This window comes from Suillus plorans, assembly GCF_016647745.1.
Source record: "Suillus plorans strain S12 chromosome Unknown HD556scaffold_6, whole genome shotgun sequence".
NCBI lineage: Eukaryota > Fungi > Basidiomycota > Agaricomycetes > Boletales > Suillaceae > Suillus > Suillus plorans.
The window spans coordinates 460,134-480,286 of record NW_024537390.1 but is presented as its reverse complement, the minus strand read 5'-3'; the positions used below and the strand labels follow the sequence as shown (position 1 = coordinate 480,286).

General features: G+C 50.3%; 5 protein-coding genes across 5 annotated transcripts; 3 read left to right on the top strand and 2 right to left on the bottom strand.

Moving 5' to 3' along the window:
• Positions 1–262: 262 nt before the first annotated feature.
• On the bottom strand, positions 263–1,100 carry HD556DRAFT_1304313 (uncharacterized protein; the record flags this gene model as incomplete). Its single annotated transcript, XM_041299668.1, has 5 exons — positions 263–478; positions 536–600; positions 715–815; positions 855–994; positions 1,032–1,100. 5 exons carry the CDS (start codon positions 1,098–1,100, stop codon positions 263–265), a joined length of 591 nt encoding a protein of 196 aa, XP_041165327.1.
• A 2,269-nt stretch (positions 1,101–3,369) lies between these two features.
• Positions 3,370–4,904, top strand: HD556DRAFT_801255 (4-hydroxybenzoate polyprenyl transferase). The gene is made up of 6 exons (XM_041311673.1): positions 3,370–3,796; positions 3,856–4,008; positions 4,062–4,179; positions 4,246–4,331; positions 4,384–4,517; positions 4,575–4,904. The coding sequence occupies exons 1-6, from the start codon at positions 3,643–3,645 to the stop codon at positions 4,881–4,883; spliced, it is 954 nt and encodes a 317-aa protein (XP_041165326.1). The 5' UTR covers positions 3,370–3,642; the 3' UTR covers positions 4,884–4,904.
• A 438-nt stretch (positions 4,905–5,342) lies between these two features.
• HD556DRAFT_1335313 (uncharacterized protein) lies at positions 5,343–6,765 on the bottom strand. Its single transcript, XM_041301871.1, has 6 exons — positions 6,658–6,765; positions 6,548–6,602; positions 6,438–6,495; positions 6,166–6,388; positions 5,909–6,112; positions 5,343–5,855 (listed from the first exon to the last, which is right to left on the bottom strand). Exons 1-6 carry the CDS (start codon positions 6,707–6,709, stop codon positions 5,506–5,508), a joined length of 942 nt encoding a protein of 313 aa, XP_041165325.1. The 5' UTR covers positions 6,710–6,765; the 3' UTR covers positions 5,343–5,505.
• Positions 6,766–7,228: 463 nt separating this feature from the next.
• Positions 7,229–9,168, top strand: HD556DRAFT_1335306 (uncharacterized protein). The gene is made up of 2 exons (XM_041301870.1): positions 7,229–7,283; positions 7,348–9,168. Exon 2 carries the CDS (start codon positions 7,517–7,519, stop codon positions 8,978–8,980), a length of 1,464 nt encoding a protein of 487 aa, XP_041165324.1. The 5' UTR covers positions 7,229–7,283; positions 7,348–7,516; the 3' UTR covers positions 8,981–9,168.
• Positions 9,169–9,496: 328 nt separating this feature from the next.
• HD556DRAFT_1228078 (ribosome biogenesis protein tsr1) lies at positions 9,497–12,377 on the top strand (the record flags this gene model as incomplete). Its single annotated transcript, XM_041297202.1, has 10 exons — positions 9,497–9,538; positions 9,594–9,654; positions 9,729–10,008; positions 10,059–10,578; positions 10,632–11,095; positions 11,158–11,407; positions 11,461–11,628; positions 11,682–11,892; positions 11,950–12,087; positions 12,148–12,377. The coding sequence occupies 10 exons, from the start codon at positions 9,497–9,499 to the stop codon at positions 12,375–12,377; spliced, it is 2,364 nt and encodes a 787-aa protein (XP_041165323.1).
• Between the last annotated feature and the right edge of the window lie 7,776 nt (positions 12,378–20,153).

Below are 20,153 nucleotides of genomic sequence, written 5' to 3'. Positions count from 1 at the left end.
TTCCACGACAAGGATTTCGTAGGCTGATCTAGGAAGCTATGGAAAACTTAATCGCGATACTGGTGAGCCCGAGTTACCTTCACGGCGCGTCGCCATAAGCTGCACTGGCCGTCCGAATGTGCGAAGCGTTCACTGACAGTAAACACAGCCAAGGAATTACGGATGTTCGCCCGTTCGCCAACGTTTATGAGGAGGACCACAGGCCTGCTATATCGGTGCGACATAGACACCAAATTGAAGGCCGAGAGGAAAATCGACGAGATCATGAAATACACCCTGAGGCGAGGCTGATGACCATTCCGCCCAATCTCTTCACGTTCTCGGCGTGGATGCACGCATGCATGCCGTACTTCATAACAATGCTAGCGTCGATCGTCAGCTGGCTCGGAACGAGGGCGTTCTCAAAGGCGACTGAGTAGACACCTGCATTGCCAAGCTGCTGAGCGTGCCGCCAATTCAGGTCGACCACTTGGGGAAGCTATCTGCGCTTCGCTGGATCCTGTTAAAAACGTGAGGGGACCTTGGGCGTACGCACTATGAGGGAGCCGATCGGATGGTCGAAAGGGGGGCCTAGCACTACTCGGTCGGATTCTTGATTTGCTGATATGATAGAACATTGTTCACTGCCTCATCCAAATATGGATTTTCATTATTGAGAATAATATTGCTGGTCGGTCAAATCCTATTCAATAAATGATGTTCTTGTTTGTCCACCCGTGGGATCGGTATCTTCTGGAGGTTGACTGATAAGATTGAACCGAGCCTTGATGGACCACTGTGACAAGTTACCTGGCAGTTCGTCTGTAGCAGAGTCACTGGAGCCTCACTCACGAGCATTGGGGTTGATGGCTCACCTTGGACAACCTTTCGGTTCATTTTTGCTAGCGCAAAAACGCGTCAGAGAATACAACAGGATCACGTTGGACGATGGCTTCACTGCACAAGTCAAAGGCATAACTTCCATCGACACATGGAGGTCGGTACCATAGAAATACTACAGGTCCATGTCACGATTCACCTGCTGCACAAACCGAAAATTTTCGCTCGCGAGCACTGTATTTGAGCGGCCATAGTTTGCCTTGAATAGCCTCTTGGTGCATGTTTGCTAAAGAGGATCGCGCCGGATCGTGACATTAATGCGGTTTAGAGATATGGCTTCTATGAGCTACACGCTGGAGCCTGCCGTCAAGACACTAGAGATAGTGTAGCTGCATGATGGATAGTGTAGACCTGTTGAATTCGGGAGAGCAAGGCTCAGCAAGCACATCTTCCAAGAAATCCACATGCAATTACGGTCGATATCGAGCCTACTATCAGGCTGAAAATTTTTCAACGCTATCATACTATTTTTGTCTGAGACTTACCCTGGAAATTCGCCATCTGGTCAATTGGAATTAGATATTACACACGGTACATTCACTAGTTGCACAAAAGACACAACGATGAGATTAATTGACACACTAGTGTAGCCCAGAGGCAGATCAGGCATATCTGTTGCTGCTTACTCTTTCAAATCAGGATAGGGTTGGCCCATACTTCGAGCCAGTGCAAGCAAGGAGTGACACAAATTTACGGCGTATGCTCGATCGGGCTTCCAAATAAGTCGCGGCAGCATGCGTCCACCATACGACCGAGACTATACCAAACAAAGATGACAGTAGTTCGACGGGTCAAAACTCTGATCGGTAAATATAATGGCTCGTCCGAGACTATACCGAACAGAAATACGAAGTTCTATGATGCCAGCTCCAGACTGATAGTGAATACAGCTATGAGCATCCTAGACTATACTGCCCGAACGACACTCAATACCGGGTTTGAGCTTGCTTCATGTTGGAAATGGCCAGTCTGGACTCTGTACATCTCTGGGCGTATCTGTGATCGGAAAGTTCCGGGCAGTTGAAGGTGTATCTGCTATCACAGCCACCCTGCCGCGTCTACGCCACCGTATCTCATCATCCTTGAGCTTGCCGTCACAGTTCTAGTCATTTGGAAGGAGGACATGGCAGCTGTAGACTGGAAACGACATGGTGCTGTGGTTGACAAGCAGGTAGGAAATAAGCAAACAGAGGACAGACAGGCAAGCGAGACTCTTAGAGATGCCGCATAGTGACCATTAATATTCCGAAATAGATCGGCTCGCTCTATCTTTCAATCCTATGTTAACTGACGTTATTTAGTAAAGGTTGGACCCCGTGCGCAACTTAGCTCCGGCAGAACTGGCAAAATAGGTGTGTACGACATTCCTAACGATGACATCAATCTTACTATCTCGTCCATCCTCACCATTGTAGAGATCATACCGTTGCGTGGATTGTGTCGTACCCAGATTAGAGAATGTGCGTTCTACTTCGCCTGCATGTTCTCGTCATAGCAAAGACACTGAGTGGGTTAATTTCGAAATTGCTTGAAAGGTTTTTCCACCAAGAAAGGCCGTCCGCTTGGCCGCTAGCAAATGGAGCTACTGACTGATATAGGCCTGCAGGTCATCATGTCCACTTTGCAGCGTGCGACCTACCTGCGCAACAGCAAGATCTCTGCGAGTCTGGAATACTGCCAGATTCTGCCAACTCCCTTCGCGTGAGTTAACTGCCGTAGATCAAGCACAACCAGTTTTGCCAAACCGATTGGCACGACTCCCAAGTTCTGCCAACAAAAATACCACGAATGCCGCCATCTTCTCTGCGTCCTGCTCGTAACTCTTGACGCCAATCTCGCTTGCTCATTCCTGGGACCTGCAGCCTAGCTATGCCGTCGCTGCCGGTTGATCTCATTTTTGGAACAGCACATCAAGGTCTAGCGCCAGATCCCTGTCGCGCCAGTCAGCATCTCCTCCCTCACTGGCTCTCCCCACCGATCCTCCTTGATAGTTATCGATATTGGTGTGGCCTTCATATCCTCTCTCCAGTCATCCCACTGCATCCTGGATTTTTCTTCTTTTCCTAGCTTGCAGCTCCACCTGATACACTACCCTACTATCCATGTTCCCGTCATGTTGGTAGTCATTGCATCCTCATCTCACGCAGCAAACCAAAGACCCGAAAGCCCAAGTTTTTTCATGATGAAAATTTCATCATATGTAAAGGACAAAACGCTGTCAAAATGCTACAATATACACCCGAGTTCTGCACGAGGGAAACGATGACACCAGGCTGAAGAGGCCAAATAGTACCCCAAGGAATGCGCTCGACCGTAAACGTCGATGCGGTGACTCCAATTGAGGTCACGGTGTCTGTCGGTGCTGATGTCCGTAGGCTGTAAGAAGTGAAAGCGCGAGGCGGCAATGGATGGCAGAACAGTGCAGAACAAGCGGTGAACTTCAACTTAGGAATACTTGGCGAGGAAATATGCTTATTGAGCGGTGGTTGAGGTCTTGCCACTACTAGTACTGATTAGTAATTACATGTGTTCAGGGACTCGTTGTGGCCGAGCCGGTTTTCAAACTCGGCTACGATAGGGCTGTTATCCTTCTTCGGCTGTCCTGTTCGGAAAGGGCACCCCCTTTTTGATTAACTGTGGAACGATGGGCTAGCTATGTCATATTGTAATTTTCTCACTTTGTCTTGAAGCGAACAAGATGGAAGGGTATAAAAGCCCGTCATCCTTCTCTTCTACCGCATCTAACCATTCGCCAACTTTGCTATGGAGGTCAAATCAACAGCCGTCAAGCAGCACTCTCAGCACTTGTCTTCGGATAGGACTTGGGTGGACCTTTTTCCATCCACCATACGTCCTTACCTCTATCTGGCACGAGTTCACAACCCTGCCGGAACACTCTTGCTGTTCTATCCATGCGGTAAGCAGCTGTTGTAGCGTTAGTTTTTTTTTGTCATTGACTTGAGCAATAACAATTAGCATGGTCGGTCACCATGGCTTGCTACGCTCATGGCGCCCCCGTCTCGACGGTGTGGACATATGTTGGGTTGTTCCTTGCTGCCGCCCAAGTGTTCCACTCCGCTGGCTGCGTGATCAATGACATGTGGGACAAAGACGTTGACGCTGCCGTTCGTAAGTGTTACATTCAGTCAAGTGGTGACTCTCAATAACACTTGCACTCTCAGCGCGAACAAGCACGCGGCCCTTGGCTTCGGGTGATGTCTCAATGTTCGGGGCATTCGCCTTCCTTATCCCACAGCTGGCTCTTGGCATCTGGTTGTTGATGCAGTTGAATGAATACAGGTGTGTGGTTTGTAAAAAAAAAACCGTTGGTTTCCATATTTATCATTTCTATTTTTTTTTTTCAAGCTTGCGACTTGGACTTTCGTCCCTGGGCCTGGTGGTGTTATATCCTGCCATGAAGCGTGTGACCAATTGGCCGCAGGCAGTGCTTGGTATGTTATACGGAGTTGCAAGACCAACGCGGTGATTGATGACATCTGATAGGCTTGTGTTTCAATTGGGGAGCACTACTGGGCGCGGCTTCCGTTGTTGGAGCAGTTGACTGGCATGTGTACATCCCTCTGTACCTCGGCGCTGCCAACTGGACCATTGTGTACGACACTTCTTACGCTCGTCAAGTAAGTATCTTCTGTTCCTTGCGCGTTCTTCGGCTCATCACAGCGAAATTAATTCAGGACAGAGATGAAGACGCTAAATATGGTGTGCGCTCGACCACGATCATCTTTGGAGATCAAATCCGGCCTATTCTCGCCATGTTCTCCGCCGTTGTTTGTTCTCTGGTGTCGTACGCCGGATACTGCAACGGACATGGCTGGCCATTCTTCTGTGGTGTTGCCATGGGCGCACTTCACCTCGCCCGACTCCTCGCCAGGACAGACTTTGAAAACAAGGAGAGCTGCGATGCTACCCTCCTCAGCAATGCTTGGTTCGGCTTCTGGGTTTGGGCTGGAGCTTTCGCCGACCTTCTTCTCAAAACCCAGTAATTCTAGATGCGATGACTTCTTTTCTTTCTCTTCTGATTTTTTTATTTGCCATACACATTATGATGCGACCATGAAATATATTTTCTGGTGACGACCACTGGCATGTCTCTCCATGAGGCCAAGCATGAAATAAATAATAATAAGAATGGCACCATCTTGTGAGGCACCCGAACTCAGACATTCTACGCGGAAAATTCAACTAAGTGGTGCCTTTGTTACCCTTCCGAAAATTTGAAATGCTTCCGCTTTACAAAGCTCCTAAGAACCAAGTACGTACATGCAGCGTAACGTACTTAAATAAGGACGTAATGCGAAGATCTCGCAAACCTTGTCAGCTGCAAATTTGTCTTTGACTTACCCGAGTAGTGAGAACAACGGCGTCAAAAACCTTGAGCTCGCCAACGCCAACGATGATTTAGAGGCGATGGTATTGATGCAAATGGCACGGTCAATCTTGCAATTCTGCTTATGAGCGTACAATGTACCACCATGGTGCTAATTCAAGATGTATCATGCCATTCGAGCCTGCTCCAGTTCAACCAGCGATATGATAGCATTCTCGACAGCGAAAGTCTATATTTAGATGGGAAAGTGAACCATATTCTATCATATCAGCAAACAATCAAGAGTCAGACGAAGTAATATTAGGCCCCCCTTTCGACCATCCAATCAGCTCCCTCATAGCGCGTACGCCGACAGGTCCCCTCACGTTTTTAGCAGGATCCAGCGAAGCGCAGATAGCTTCCCCCAAGTGGTCGACCTGAATTGGTGGGACGCTCAGCAGCGTAGCAATAGATACCAACGCAGAAGGCGTCTGCTCGGTCGCTTTTGGGAACACACTTGTGCCAAGCCAGCGGATGACGGACGCTGGCATCGGTACAAAGGACGGCATAGCTGCATGCATCCACGCCGAGAAAGTAAAGAGATTGGCCGGAATTGTCATCGGCCTGGTCTCGGGGTCGTATATCATGGCTGGACAAGATAAGTCAGCGTCTAGAAGTATCCGCTCGGGGATGCATCCTCACAAGGCCGAACGTGCACTGCCCGATACTGTGGATGATCTTTCATGATCTCGTCGATTTTGCTCTCGGCCTCCAGTTTGGTCTCTATGTATCGCACCGATATAGCAGGCCTGTGAAAGTCCTCCGCAGAAACGTAGACGAACGGGCGAACATCCGTAATTCCTTGGCTGGGTTTACTGGCGGTGAACGCCTCGCACACACGAATGGCTAATGCAACATATGACGATGCGCCGCCGACGTGAAGGGTAACTCAGGCTCACCAGTATCGCGATTAAGTTTGTCGTAGCCTCCCAGATGACGTGCTTCGACTGGGGTGATCCCCGTGATGGACTTGAGCAAGCCCACGTAGTCCTTGTCGTGAAACAGTGTATTGCGTCGTGTATTATCGAGCAGCGTGCCTATGGTGTGCACGACTGCGTTGACGCCAGGTAGAATATCAGCATATGTGTCGGGATTCATGGCGTCAGCTTTTCGCCATTCTACCTTGTGGGCTTTAAGCGGTGTACAAGATAAAAAGGACATGTTAACGCACCTTCTCCACCCAGTCTGGGGTATGGCCTTTTGGAGTGTGGTAAGGTGTCCCAGATGAACTGAATATGAAATCATGGTATCGACAGATGGAAGGAACGAGTCCAGACATACCTAATACTGGTGACCCCCATACCCCGCGCAAGAGCAGCCTTGCACACCGCAGAACCTATAGTGGAACTGGATCAGGCCAACAACCGGACGAAATTGACGAGGAAGCTCACCGACGAACCCATTACCACCCACAACAAGAATTTTCTGGGCAATAGCGGACATAGCGTCAAGACTGGTCCTGCAGGTAAGTATAACAGCAACCTTAATTTGAATTTCAAACTGTTCAACCTAAAAATATCCAACCAGAAAGTCGCACGTCGGTATAAACCTGCACATTTATGTAATATAAGGAAAATTGAAATTCCAGGGAATTACCTTGAAATTTGTACTAACGGACGTCGTACCGACTCTCGTAGTACGTAGGGCTGTACTGGACCGTCAACGTTTCAACAGTACGTGTTCCTTCGCTGCCTATATGATCTAGGAGAGACCATGCTCGTGTGCGCACACCATGCATAATATTACAATTGTCCCTGCAATGATTCTGAGCTCCAAATCAACCGTCAAGCTACTAGTAGCGTTGCGTAGTCTCCTCCAGAGTGATAGTCGTTACTTCAAAACATAAGTACTTGGAATTTATTTTGTCGGAGTCGACATATGTAATGGCCATGGGCGTCCAAGTGGTGGGAGCCGGAGAACCTACTATGGAAAGTTGAAATGACCTTCGAGCCTAGGCTTACGATGTGAACGATACCACTAAGCTATCGATCGATGCAGTGATTATCATATACTTATAGTACGTCTGTGTTGTTTCACTTGGTGTTTCATCCTATTCTATTCCTTTGAATCCTGTTTCGCAGATCGTGACTGCGCAGATAGAGCTGCGTTTGGGTTCCTTGCGCCAGCCAGCAAGCTCAAGTGTCACTCGTATTCTTATACTTAGTGCATACGTCCCACAACACGACATCTCCGCAGCTACCAAGTGCTCACCTTGACGGTAACAACGTTGACTTCTCGTGATCAACGCACATGTCCGAGGCCAGCTCATACCATCATGACTACCACGGTCATCCAGACACGCGCTACTATGCTGATCCCGGGGAGCACCCCTCTCAGGCTAGCTCCGTACACAGAAACAGATACAGTACTGGTCCCAGGCGAGTGCGAGACGTATCCTGGATCAGCCAACAGCCTCCATCCCCAACTAATGACCCATATGCGCGATGGCACCCGCCTCCATCCGACCCCGTAGACTTCCCCACACCTGTGTTTCCAGACCAACCGCTCCCCATGGCACATTCCTCCCCCATGATGGAACGTGCTCCGTCGCTTGGCATGAGAATGCCTTCCCCGATGATCGGAGAATACATGACTGTGGAGGACCCTGAGTATGACGAGGAAGAGTTACCGGAGGACAACGAGGAGATTGACTTTGATTTCTCTAACGCTCCTCAACACCACACAGACGGGCTGAAAGGTGCACGGCGCTGGGTCGGGGGCTTCGTCAAAGGCCTCCGCAAGTTCCCTGGACTGCGCAAGCCCCCGCACAGACCATCACCATCGAATGACTTTGTACAGCCGTCACTTGGTGCTCATCATGACAATGATGTGCAATTTCCAACTATAGCGAGCCTGCGTTTGCGCCCACTCACACCCACTGGAATAGCGCAGACTGCAGAGTTGATGAACATGCCCATGCCCCAACCCCCGTCGTACCCGCAACCATCGCCACAGCATTATGCATATCAGCAACAGCCACATGTGCATAGACCACCTCCCCCAGCAGCGTCATCGCCAGTATATGCCCCTGGAGCGGATGTTGTCCCTCAAGTCCTCTCAACAGTTGATGAGCGCTCAAGTGAGCAAAATGGAACACACGAGACACATCCGCACTCACATCTCTCTGCTGACCATAACCATACTCATTCTCCCCGTGCTCATACGCATGCCCAGCCACATTCACGTTCCCATTCACGCTCCCATTCAAATTCCCATTCGCATTCACGTTCCCATTCAAATTCCCATTCACAATCTCATTCTTTAACTGTTCAACCTGTCCACCCCAACACAACTTTCACCGTGACTGACTATGTCACTGTTCCCTCGCCTCAGCATTTCGCTCCTCCCCGACCTACGCCCATCAAGCGCTTTCTACATAACCTCGACCAGCTCCCCTGGGTTGAGCACGAGCAGATCGTCGATGCCTACTTCCCCGGCCGTTCCTCCCGCCACCGCCGCCACCCAGAATCGCCCGTGTATGAAGGAAAAAAACCTGTAGCATCGTGGTACAACAAGCGGCAAAATTCCCTCCCGCAGGGGATGGGTGTTGGACCGAGCAGCGCGTCCCTATTGTATGGATGGCCGCCACAGATGCAAAAGGCTTACTCGCACCAGGGAATGGTCCATCCACAGTTCCCAAACGGGTATGTACCTGTACAACCCGCGTTTGTATACCCTGCTACTACCTTCTCTCTGCCGCCGAGGATGTATTAGGGATCCGGTGCGAGTCACTGTCGTTTTTGGGTAAATACGATGTGTCGTTGATCACCCATAGTTGATTGAGTTGTTTCAGGATCATTGTGGAATATGCCGGTCAACCTACTGTTATTTTCGATTGGTTTGATACACGCATGTTAATCACTTTAACAGTACTTTGAATTGATTGCTTTTTAGACTGATGACATCTGAGAGGAGAATACCGATCCATATTCTTCTGGTCCCGCATTAAACTGCACCTTAGGGGGTGCATTCACACTTGTATGGCTATCGATCGTACAGAACTACAACGAAGAGCCTAAGAGAGTCATACTGAATGAAAATATTTTGCATCGTGTACTTAGTTTACTTGCAGTGGGACGGCCCGGTGCTTCCCGGATATAGCGAGATCCTAAAATTTGGACTCGAGGCTCGATGTACTAAGTATCGCGTTTACCAGGAGCTAGATAATCGGGCACCGACTCCTCTTCGCTGAACAAGAGCTTTGCACCTAGAGACGTACGCACCTCCACGATGGTCGTAGAAGCGCACCATCACAGATCAACCCTCAAGCAGGTTCATCTAAACTTTTCATTCATTCAAAATCACATCTCATCTAATCTTACTACAGAAAAACAAACCCTTCAAATCTCATCATGCCACTAAATCTGCTCTCAAAGACATCGCAAAAGGTGCGCTTCTCCAATCATTCACTTGCTGATTTTGATCTCAGTCTTTCTGCCCATTTTTTTCTTCCCTCGGACAGGTCGCACTGCTCGCCAAAGCACAAAATCTCCGGCAGTAAGCACTGTCACACAGGCTCGCCTCAACAGGCGCAACACACAAAAGCAAGTTCAGGCCACTAAACGCGCCTCCCTCATCGCTGCGACCCGTATCTTCAGCGGCATCGATGGCGCCCCACGCATCGTCGCCATCATCCCCCTTTCCGAAGACATCGACACCAAAACATGTATCCAAGCCCTCGGAAAATGCGTAGATGAAGAGATCCACGGGATAAACGAGAAAAAAAACATATGGACCATGAAGTTCGTCCCTTCAATTCCTTCATCTCACACTGATCGAACCTCACACACAGAACATCCCGATTCAAAACGTCCCTCCAATTCCTCCCCGTACCCTTCGCTCGCCCATTCGCTGCTCTAGATGCAGCCCGCGCCGCAGACTATACGCTCCTCCTGCTCTCCCCGACCATCGAAGTTACCCCTGCAGGTGACACCCTCCTCCGCATGCTCCAAGCACAAGGCCTCCCTACAGTCATCGCAGCCATCCCGCCAACGACCACGGAATACATCGATGCAAAGGCCAGACCAGCAGTACTCAAAAGCCTCCTCTCCTTCATACAATACTTTGATCCCACTCAGCGCCGAGTGTTCGATCTCAGTGCGCCAGCAGACTCACTCAACACCCTGCGAGCCCTCGCAGAGGGGTGTCCTGGCGAGGTCAAGTGGCGCGCAGGGCGGCCGTGGGTGGTAGGTGAGAGTGTGGAACGAGGAGAGGGCGGAGTGTTGAAGGTGACGGGTGTCGTTCGTGGGGGAAGACTTAGCCCCGATCGGCTCGTGCATATTCCTAACCATGGAGATTATCTAGTTTCGAAGGTGAGTCATTGGCGGGTGGATCAATCGGTTTGGTGGATTTAAAATGGCTGTAGATTATGTCTGCTCCACTCCCTCGCACGAAGCATGCTAAGCCTGGCGGCATGGATGTGGAAGCTGAGCCTGTGCTCCTCGCTGAACGCGTCCCATCCTCCGCTGACTCCCTAGTGAGCACGAACGTTGCAGACGATATGGCGAACGAACAAACATGGCCGACGGAAGAGGAGATGGCGGGTGCACTGCAAGGCACTGGGGAGGGTGAGGTACCAGATGCAAAGAAAGGCACGACGCCGAAGCGTATCAGGCGCATTCCTAAGGGTATGACTGAGTATCAAGCTTCGTGGATCGTGGATGAGAGTGAGGATGAAGACCAGGATGAGAACCAGGACGGGGAGGAGCAGGGAGGAGGGCGAATAGATGAGGACGAGGAGATGGTACTCGATGATACGCTGGACATGGAAAGCGAGCGCAAAAGCGTGGTCGCGTTCCAAGAACTTGACATGGAAGAAGAACAAAAGCAGTACGTCCTCTTCTTTCCCAACTTGTTCTTTCGCAAGAGTGACATTTGTTGAACCAACCAAGACTTACATCGTGGCGCAAGCGCTCCCAAGAAGAACAAGACGCCCAAGCTTTCCCAGATGAAATCGATACCCCACAAGATATCCCTGCACGTACACGGTTCGCGCGGTTCCGTGGGCTTCGATCGCTCCGCACGAGTCCGTGGGACCCGTATGAGAACCTGCCTAGCGATTATGCACGGATATTCGAATTCGAGGACTTCAAGCGTACCGAAAGGGACATGTGGCACGAATTGGAGGATAACGGGATTGAGGTTGGAAGTTTCCCGCTCATTACTGTCCAAGTAATCGCTAAAAATTACTGCAGCCCGGAAGGCGCGTAACAATCTTTATTGAGGGTGTCTCGCCCGAAGCCAGCGTGCCCTCCGAGTCGCCGTTTGTAATATACGGATTGTTGAAACACGAGCACAAGAAAACAGTCCTACACTTTACCGTACAGCGGAACACAGAGTGTGAAGGTTCTGTTAGATCAAAGGTCCGTCGTCTGTTGGTCCTTTTCCTACTTAGTCACAACTGAACTCCCCAAAGGACCCCCTGATCCTGTGTTACGGACCCCGCAGACTACGCGTCAACCCCGTGTACTCTCACCACACTCGTGGCGGCGGGAAAGGCGCAAACAACGTCCACAAATTCGAGAGGTTCTTATGGCACGGCACTACGACTGTCGCGAGCGTCTACGCACCAATCATGTTCGGGAAGCAGCCGTGCATGCTCCTACGTGAGACGCAAAATCCACAAAGTGCGCCCGTTCTCCCATCGGAGAGACGATAAGTGATTGACTAATTGAAACGAACAGCGCCGGAGCTCGTGGCGATGGGAACGTTCATGAATCCTGATACTACACGTATCATCGCGAAGCGAATCATCCTCACGGGCCACCCGTTCAAAGTGCACAAAAAAACCGCTACAGTGCGGTACATGTTCTTCAACCCAGGTTTGTATTGTTCCTCTTCTTTGTTCTTTTCCCTGTGCTCACACATTCTCTCTGGCACAGACGACATCCAGTATTTCAAGCCTATTCAGCTGTTCACAAAATATGGGCGGACGGGACATATCCGGGAGTCGCTTGGGACGCATGGGTATTTCAAGGCGCATTTCGATGGGCCTATCAATCAAATGGATACGGTGTGTATGTCGTTGTATAAGCGCGTGTACCCACGGTGGAGCGAGAATTGGGCGACGCTTGGTGCGAGCAGCGGGAAGGGTGATGAGATGGAGGAGTAAGTGGCAACTTTTGGTTCTAATTTTGTGGGTAGGACTGTTTTCGATGTCGAATTGCACCTATGCTTTGGAATTTGTAGCAGCAACTGGGGAGTTCTTTCAGCAAGTGTACAGCGAGATGACCGAACCTTGTCCAGCGCGCTTTTCAAATGGAAACTTCAGACGACAGGTGCGTCAAACTGGTAATCATATTCATGTATGTGCTCCACTCTCAGACCGGCAGAGTAACCATCCGATGCACTGCCAAGCATAGTAGCATCAAACATCATGAAAGAGATCTGCTCTTGCTGAGAATAATGACTAGCCGCGGTCTGTCGTGAAACACACCCATCCATTGTCCCCAATTTTCCGCTTAATCCACTTGCCACACCACCGTGACCTGTGAGGATGCTGGGAAGCTTATGGTCGCCAATACATGGAGTAATGCAAACCTCCCATCGGAAGGGTAAGTGTAATCACCATCCGCGTGATCAAGCTTCAAGAACAACACAGGCAGTCAACTCACAATTGCAGAATCTCACCTACTGATGTCCCTAACGTCCTTGCGCACAAGGTCAAAATAGCAAATTACTTGGGACGGCAGAAACATGAAAGCAGTACATAATAAACCAACTCCCTGAAAGTCTTGCGGGTCTGAGGGGAAGTAACAAAGTAAAGAAGCTATACATGGGAAACAAGATTGGTCCAGCAGGGTGCTTATAACCTTAAGCTTGTGATCGCAAGCTGAAGGATATAAGCACCAGTACGACGAGGCGTGCTGCTGCGTATGAAACTAGAAAGGGAAATGAAATCAGCTCGATTTTGAGGCCAGGACGAGAACTGTGAAATGTTCGCACGCCATGGTGTCTTCTGCACCTGCGTCGGGAACGCAGAATTCTAGGCAAGTCAGTGAAGTGCCCCGAACACCATCCTACAGAGGCAGACAGTCATGCCCAATTGATGCCCACCATCGTGTTTGTTAGACATCGGGTAGCAATGTGGCGTTCGTAGAACGTTCACACGGTAGAGTCGATAGTGTTGAATAAACTTAGAGGCTCGAACGAGATAACTGTCCGAACTAAAGTTATATTCGGGGGGGGGGGTGAAAGATCAACTACCCTACCAGTAGATATACGTCGGTTTATATACTGTAGGGTAAGAATACTATGGAATACGAAGGAACGAAGGTAAATGAGTATCTAAAGAGAGTGATGGGTGTTAAAATTGGTTGTCATCATCAATGATCAGATGATGACTTTTTGACGAGCGTTACATACGCCCTCCAGGTCCCCTAAACGAGGGGACCTTTCTTCAGGTGATGTGAGTTCCGTTAGTCATCGCGCGCTGGCCCCAAGGACGCAAAGGCAGCTGATAATAGTACTAGGGTTAGTACGTTGACGATTAAATTACTAGCGAGAAGAAATCTACCGAAGACATCCTCGGTAGTGACACCATCAAGATGACCAGTCTGTTCAAGGTCAAGTTGCTCAGCGGCAGCGATAATTTCTTCAACATCAGGGCCTGGGTCGATGGGGGAAGTAGCTGGAGCAGGGGTTGGTGCAAGGATAGTGTCAGCGTTCCTCGTCACTTCTGCAATGACTTGTGCAGTGGTCCTGAGGACAGGACGGGTGTCGGGATAAAGTTTAGGACAAGTTGGACGATGGTTAGGCTGGGATTGAGCACGATATGGGCTTCGAGGTACTCTTTCAGGGGAAGAGGGCCTTCGAGAAGGACAACGATGGTCCAACGAGAGATTACGATTACGAGGGTAGTACCGGCCGTTGTCGCGAGAGCGTTCAGCACGTTCGGCACGAACGAGCTGGTCAAACACGTGCGATTCCTTTCGGGTGGCCAGCTCCTCTAAGGGACGATGGGCAAGGTAAGCGGTGGAGCGAGAATTAACTCTTTGAGGGCGCTTACTGGCCTGTGCCTCAGCACGAAAGAAGCGCGTAAACGCGCCGAGGGCGTCAGAGTCGTGCTCGCACTGATGGGGAGGACGATTACGCCCTCCCCTACCTCTATGGTAACGTCCAGGACGTCCTCAACCAGACCGTGACGGTCTGGGAGAATTGGCATGCTCTCCAGGCTCTGTCCTGATCGGTGGCTCGTCAACGAGCATGTCGACTTCAGAGGGAGTTAGGGACCTGGGATGCATGGAGAGATGAAGAGGCAGTGGGTGGGGACAAGTCTTGCCTTGCCATCTCATTAAATATGCAGGATCAAGTTCGCTTAGAGAATGCGTACCGGCTAACTCAGCTATCATTCGGTCAACAATTCCGAATACTGAGTCCCGGGTCGTAGGGGGCGTATCAACGGTACAAACGGGGATAGTGCTTGATGAAGTCGAAATTTTCCTCGGCAAGTGAGAGATGCCTGGGACGCCGAGCGCCTCGAAATACTGTGTGAGAGCTTCGAGCCGAGATACTTGGTGGTAGGGGGACCATACCCTGTCACCGGTAGAGTATTCGACCTCGAAGAGGGCGTCAGTGCCAGCTCCTTGGTGGTCTACAATTCTCTTGACGGACCACTCTTCAAGGTGTCTGATGTCGGAGACCTGGTTGATCTGACGACCGGGGAACCGGCAATCGTCATTAGGTACGTGAGGACGAAGTAGACTGGCGTGGAAAGCTGGGTGAAGTCCACGTTGTTTGAGAAGCGCAGGAAGGTCCAAGAGGAACGAATTGTTCTTGTAGTCGTTTAATATCCTGTAAGGCCCTATGTACTTGGGTGCGAGCTTACGCGCTCGTCCCTTGGGCAGAGATAGGTTTCCCGTCGATAAGTACACTAAGTCTCCTTTGACAAAGGGCGAGTCTATTCGCTTACGGTTTGCGGTCGTGGTGCTTGAGACGCGGGAAGCTATAATGGAGTCGTGAGCGCTCATTATAGCATCTTTCATTCGCTGAGCGAACACACGTACTCCGGGGAACTCAGAGTTCGTGTTCCAAATGAGTGGAGGTGGCAGTCTGCCATAATTAAGTACAAACGGTGGATACTTAGTGGTCTCGGAGCATGCGGAGTTTATCGCGAATTCGATAGCAGGCAGCTTCAGTGCCCAATCCCGTTGGTTTGGTGATACCATTTGGCGTAACATTTGCGTGATAGTCCTATTGGCACATTCAGTTGCTCCGTCGGTCTGGGGGTGAAACGAAGTCGACATTTTAAGTTCAACACCGGTGAGCTGGTGGAAACGTTGCCAGAAGGTACTGGTGAATAGTGTGTCGCGGTCACTAACTATATTGGTGGGCATACCGTGGTGCTTGTATACTAGGTTAAACATGACCTCGGCGACGTCCTTAGCTCTATACGTTTGTTTAGTGGCGGCTAAGTGGACCATTGAGGTGAGATGGTCAATGGCGACCAAGATCATATCAAACACACCGAGTAGTGTTTTGGACTCAGGCAGGGGGCCAATGAAGTCTATACCGATCGTTTCCCATGGGCGTGTTGGGACTTCTAATGTTTCCAGTAGTCCATAGGGTTGGTGGTTAGACGGCTTTGAGACTTGGCACGTTGGGCAAGATTCACAGAAGGCTTGTACATCAGCGGCTATGCCTTTCCACCAAACGTTCTCGCGCAGGTAGAGAAGAGTCTTTGATGGGCCGAGATGCGCTAATATTGAGTGAGCATGAGAAATGATGATTTCTCGTACTTGCCGTGGTCCAATCTTAATATCAGGGATGCAAAGGATCCGTTTTCCCTTACTTCTTAGGTATATTCGCCCGTTGTTTACTTCAAAATTCTTGAAGGCGGCCGGGCTTTCGAGAATCTTGGCAAAGAATAAGTCCATGTCGTATTTATTAGCGATTTGTCCATGGATGTCTGCTGTTGGGTCGCCCAGTGCTATCACTTCGGTTAGATGAGGGGGGAGAGTGGTATTTGCATCTTCAAATGCGGGAGTGGGAGCATCAGGATTTGGTTGTAGGTCCTTGTTTGTCCTGCTGACATCAGCTAAGCCGGATCCTGCGTCATTTGAGTTCTGGGCTCCAGTGACGTCTTTGCTTATGTCATCTGGCTGGGCTTGTCTATGTCCTGAGTGTCTAGACCGGGTGACTTCATTGCTTACATCAGTTTGTGGGCTCATGTTTGTTGGCTTTCTTCCAGCGCTGTTTGTTCTTGCACTGGTCACCATTCCGCCCTCTAGTGATGCTGAAGGGGTACTACCCATCTTCAGTATCACTCTCTTGATTTTGGTGGCAGGTGAGTCCTTTGGTGTACGTTCAGAGGCTGACTCCTTTCCAACTTGCAGTGTCATTCCCCTACCGCTGATATCCCGGTCTACCGAGTCACCAGCCTGTAGTTGGCCTGAACGGTTGGCGTCCGTGTTGACACTCGGTCTGAGCGACCTCCTGTCGTCCGCCAGTTTAAGCGATCTCATGTCGCTCTTGGTGAGTGGTCCTTCGTTATGCTCACTCTTACTGAAGCCTCGGTCATTCGGTAGCTTCGAAATGACAAACAAATTTGTCAGGACCTGCTGGGACTCGCCGTTGTCTGGACTGGCTGAGGCATGTTGAGGGACGCCGCTACCTGGTGAGGTTGTCAGGACCTGCTGAGGGATGCCTTTTCCCTGACCGACGAGCTTCTCCGCTAGGCGCATGGAGCGTCTGTTCTCGGTCGCACCCAGAAAGAGGGGGGTGCCAGTGTACACCGGGGCGGTAACAAAGTTGAGGAGAAGTGTTCTGGGTGCGTCTTCCTCTTCTACGCTGACAAACTCACTCTGAGCCCTCACCGTACCTTTAGGCTCATTACTGTACATGCGTGACAGCGCATCCGCGAGGGTGTTATCTGCTCCAGGTAAGTACTTTATTTGGAAGTCGAACTCGCTCAATGCTTCTAACCACCGGGCTTGTCTAGGCGATAACTTGTTCTGGGTGGTGATCCACTCTAGGCCCTTATGGTCCGTGAAAACACGGAACCGAACACCAATCAGTAAGTGCCGAAAGCGTTTCAAGGACTCTACGATGGCTAATAGCTCCTGTTCGTGTACCGGGTAGTTTTGCTGCGCGGAGTTAAACTTGCCGGACCAGAACGCAACCACATCAGCTTGCTGGACCGGGTCACCCTGTGAAAGTACCCCACTGGCTCCAGTGAAAGACGCGTCAGTCACGAGATTGACTGGGGAGGAGCCGTTGATAGCTTTCGGTAAGTCAAGTGCTTTTCGTCTCGTATCCCTGTGAGTATTGACGCACGCTCTCACCAGATCAAATGCCCGCTGATCGGTGGGGTTCCAGTCCCAGCGGGTGGTTTGTGCAGCGATCTTTGAGAGATGCTGCATGTGCACTCTTATTCCCTCACAGCCGGCGGCCAAGTACCCAACTGAACCGATGAACTGCATCAGCAGTTCCTTCGAGGTAGGTGTCTTCCAGTTCATGATTTTGTCAACCTTATGTGGGTCCAGGCGTATACCTTGGTCGTCAATGACGTGCCCAAGTATGGTGAGTTCGGTTTTAAAAAATTGTAGCTTATGTTCACTCAGATAAAAATGGTTATCACGCAGCGTATCGATTATGGTCTGCACGTGTCGTACGTGATCATCAGCAGTGTCCGAGTACACGACGATGTCATCAAGGTAGACATCCATGAAGACGCCTATGAATGGGCCAAAGATATGATTCATTAGGGACTGGTACGTTGCTCCTGCATTACAGTCGCCTATTTGCATGACGTGGCTTATCATAGTGCCATCGGGCGTAGCGAAGAGGGACTTCGGCACATCTTCAGGTACTATTCGGATCTGCTCGTAAGCGTCTTTCCCATCGAGTAGTGAGCGGAACGGGTGAGACGAGATGTTGCGCAGGATGGTCTCAATGTCCGGGAGAGGAGATGCAAGTTTGCGTGTGTTCTTGTTCCTCTGCCTGGTATCGAGTACGGTGCGTAATCGCAGTTCGCCATCCTTAGTCGCCTTCCTCATCATAATCATTGGCACTGCGTTGGTACCACTAAAGAACTCCCAGCATCCGGATCTAATGTAATCGTCTCGCTTGGAACGCCATAGCGATCGCAGGGCTTCCGGGCATTTCGATTGACGCCACGAGTAGGTATAGTTATCGTCTATGAGGGGAATAACGTGATTTATGGCTCGGAGAGGTGGCAATGGTGTGTCAACGGCTTCTTTACATATGTCTACAGCGTACTGACGAAGTTTGGCAGAGTATTTTTCGATGTCATCATTCCGGATGCTGGATTCGCGCAGTTCTAAGACTTGCGTTTGGGACCCACGCACAGGTAAAGGTTTGAGGCTTCGTATTTTTATTTCAGGTGGGTTAAACCCCAACAGGACTTGATGCTGGAAGAGGAAAGGCATCCCTAGAATCACGTCATAGGATTCAAGATTTGCGATGTCGAAGGTACGCAGGCACTTTATATCTTGGTACGTAAGCTCAGTGCGTGTAGTGGCTTTGACCGTACTTCGTGATCCGGACACTGCCAATTGCAATGGTATTGGCTTGTCTAACAACTCGTACGGCAGTTTAAGCTGGTCTACTATCGTGCTCGAGACGAAATCAGTGAGTGACCCAGAGTCCAGTAGAGCTCGACATGGCTTATCATTCAACAGGATAACTACAACGATTGATTTAGGCAGTATGCGCGTGGTAGACTTTGGTCTGGCAGCCTGTCGTTGCAGGGATCGAAGCTCGGGTAAGTCCACTTTCGAACGGGAAGACATTCCGCAGAACAACTCACCCATCTCTTCCATTTCTTCGTCTTCGCTGGACTCACAGCTTTCTAGGCCTGGCATGTCATCATCCGAGTTACCTTCATCACCTTCTTCGAAGTCGCTGCTTCCCCACTCTGACGTCACCCATGATGAGTCGTCAGATTCGTCGGGACCTGAGGTCTCGTCTTCGGATTCGGTATGGGCATTGTGCGACGTGGGAAATTTGCTGGGCGCTCTGGATCTTACGAGGTTCTCTTGGTTGAAGAGTTTCAACACGGTGAGCCATCCTACTATATCAAAGGAGGGGTCTATTAGCTGAGAATAGTAGATAATGTACTCGTCGTGATTGTGCTTATCGCTGAGGAGGTACGTTTCTTTGTCTCCCCAATTCGTTAGGCTAAAGCGGTCGCGTTTAAAGGGGTCATAGTGAGGATTGACCAATTCATCCGAGAGGAGAGGGACTGCACGTTGGAGCTTAGCCAGTGCTCGGTGAGTTACGATTAAGTGCTTCGCGTGCTCCAGTTCCTCGAGATGACTAAGGTCGTCACAGATGTCGACCGCAAATCCGTAGAGACCTTGTGCGGTTCCTTCTGCTAGGGCAGTGGACCTGATGTCAGCGCTCGTTACACCCACGGCATTCGAGCGTAGAGTCGTAGTCTTCGGTTGTTGGTAGGGAGGGAGTCTGTGGCATTTGGGACAATCCTTGGCAAGGTGACCGACTTGCTCACATTCGAAACACTGATTCAATTCTCTTAGTTTACGTATGGCATCTGAGTTCCTGGGAGTGTGGTTACCGGGAATCCGGCTGTTCCGTGTCATTGGTCTACTCCCGGTGCGTTTGCTTGGTTTGTGGTCGCGGGACCTGTTTCCATTCGGGCCCAGGTGGTTGACGGCGTTCGCAGTAAGCGCTTGGGTACGATGCCGTCTGTCTCCTCTATCGTTACGCCTCTCGTGGTGATTATGCCGAGGGACTTGGTCTGCTATTCCAGCAGCGAGAGTGGGATTCAGGGCTATGAGTATGTTCGGGTCTCAAACATTTTCGAGGAAGGCTCGTTCAGTGCGTAGTGCCTTCCTTTCAATGGTGTCCATGCTCACGGTATTTGGGTCGTACCCTTTGTCTACCAGGGACGCTTTGATGAATGGTT

Bases quoted from the DNA above. Each gene is read 5' to 3' on its own strand.
- HD556DRAFT_801255 (XM_041311673.1), top strand. From the start codon at position 3,643: ATGGAGGTCAAATCAACAGCCGTCAAGCAGCACTCTCAGCACTTGTCT. The intron at 4,009-4,061 runs GTAAGTGTTACA...TTGCACTCTCAG, and splicing joins AGACGTTGACGCTGCCGTTC to CGCGAACAAGCACGCGGCCC. The intron at 4,332-4,383 runs GTATGTTATACG...GACATCTGATAG, and splicing joins TTGGCCGCAGGCAGTGCTTG to GCTTGTGTTTCAATTGGGGA.
- HD556DRAFT_1335313 (XM_041301871.1), bottom strand. From the start codon at position 6,709: ATGTCCGCTATTGCCCAGAAAATTCTTGTTGTGGGTGGTAATGGGTTC. The intron at 6,603-6,657 runs GTGAGCTTCCTC...GTTCCACTATAG, and splicing joins GGGTGGTAATGGGTTCGTCG to GTTCTGCGGTGTGCAAGGCT. The intron at 6,496-6,547 runs GTATGTCTGGAC...TTTCATATTCAG, and splicing joins ATGGGGGTCACCAGTATTAG to TTCATCTGGGACACCTTACC.
- HD556DRAFT_1335306 (XM_041301870.1), top strand. From the start codon at position 7,517: ATGTCCGAGGCCAGCTCATACCATCATGACTACCACGGTCATCCAGAC.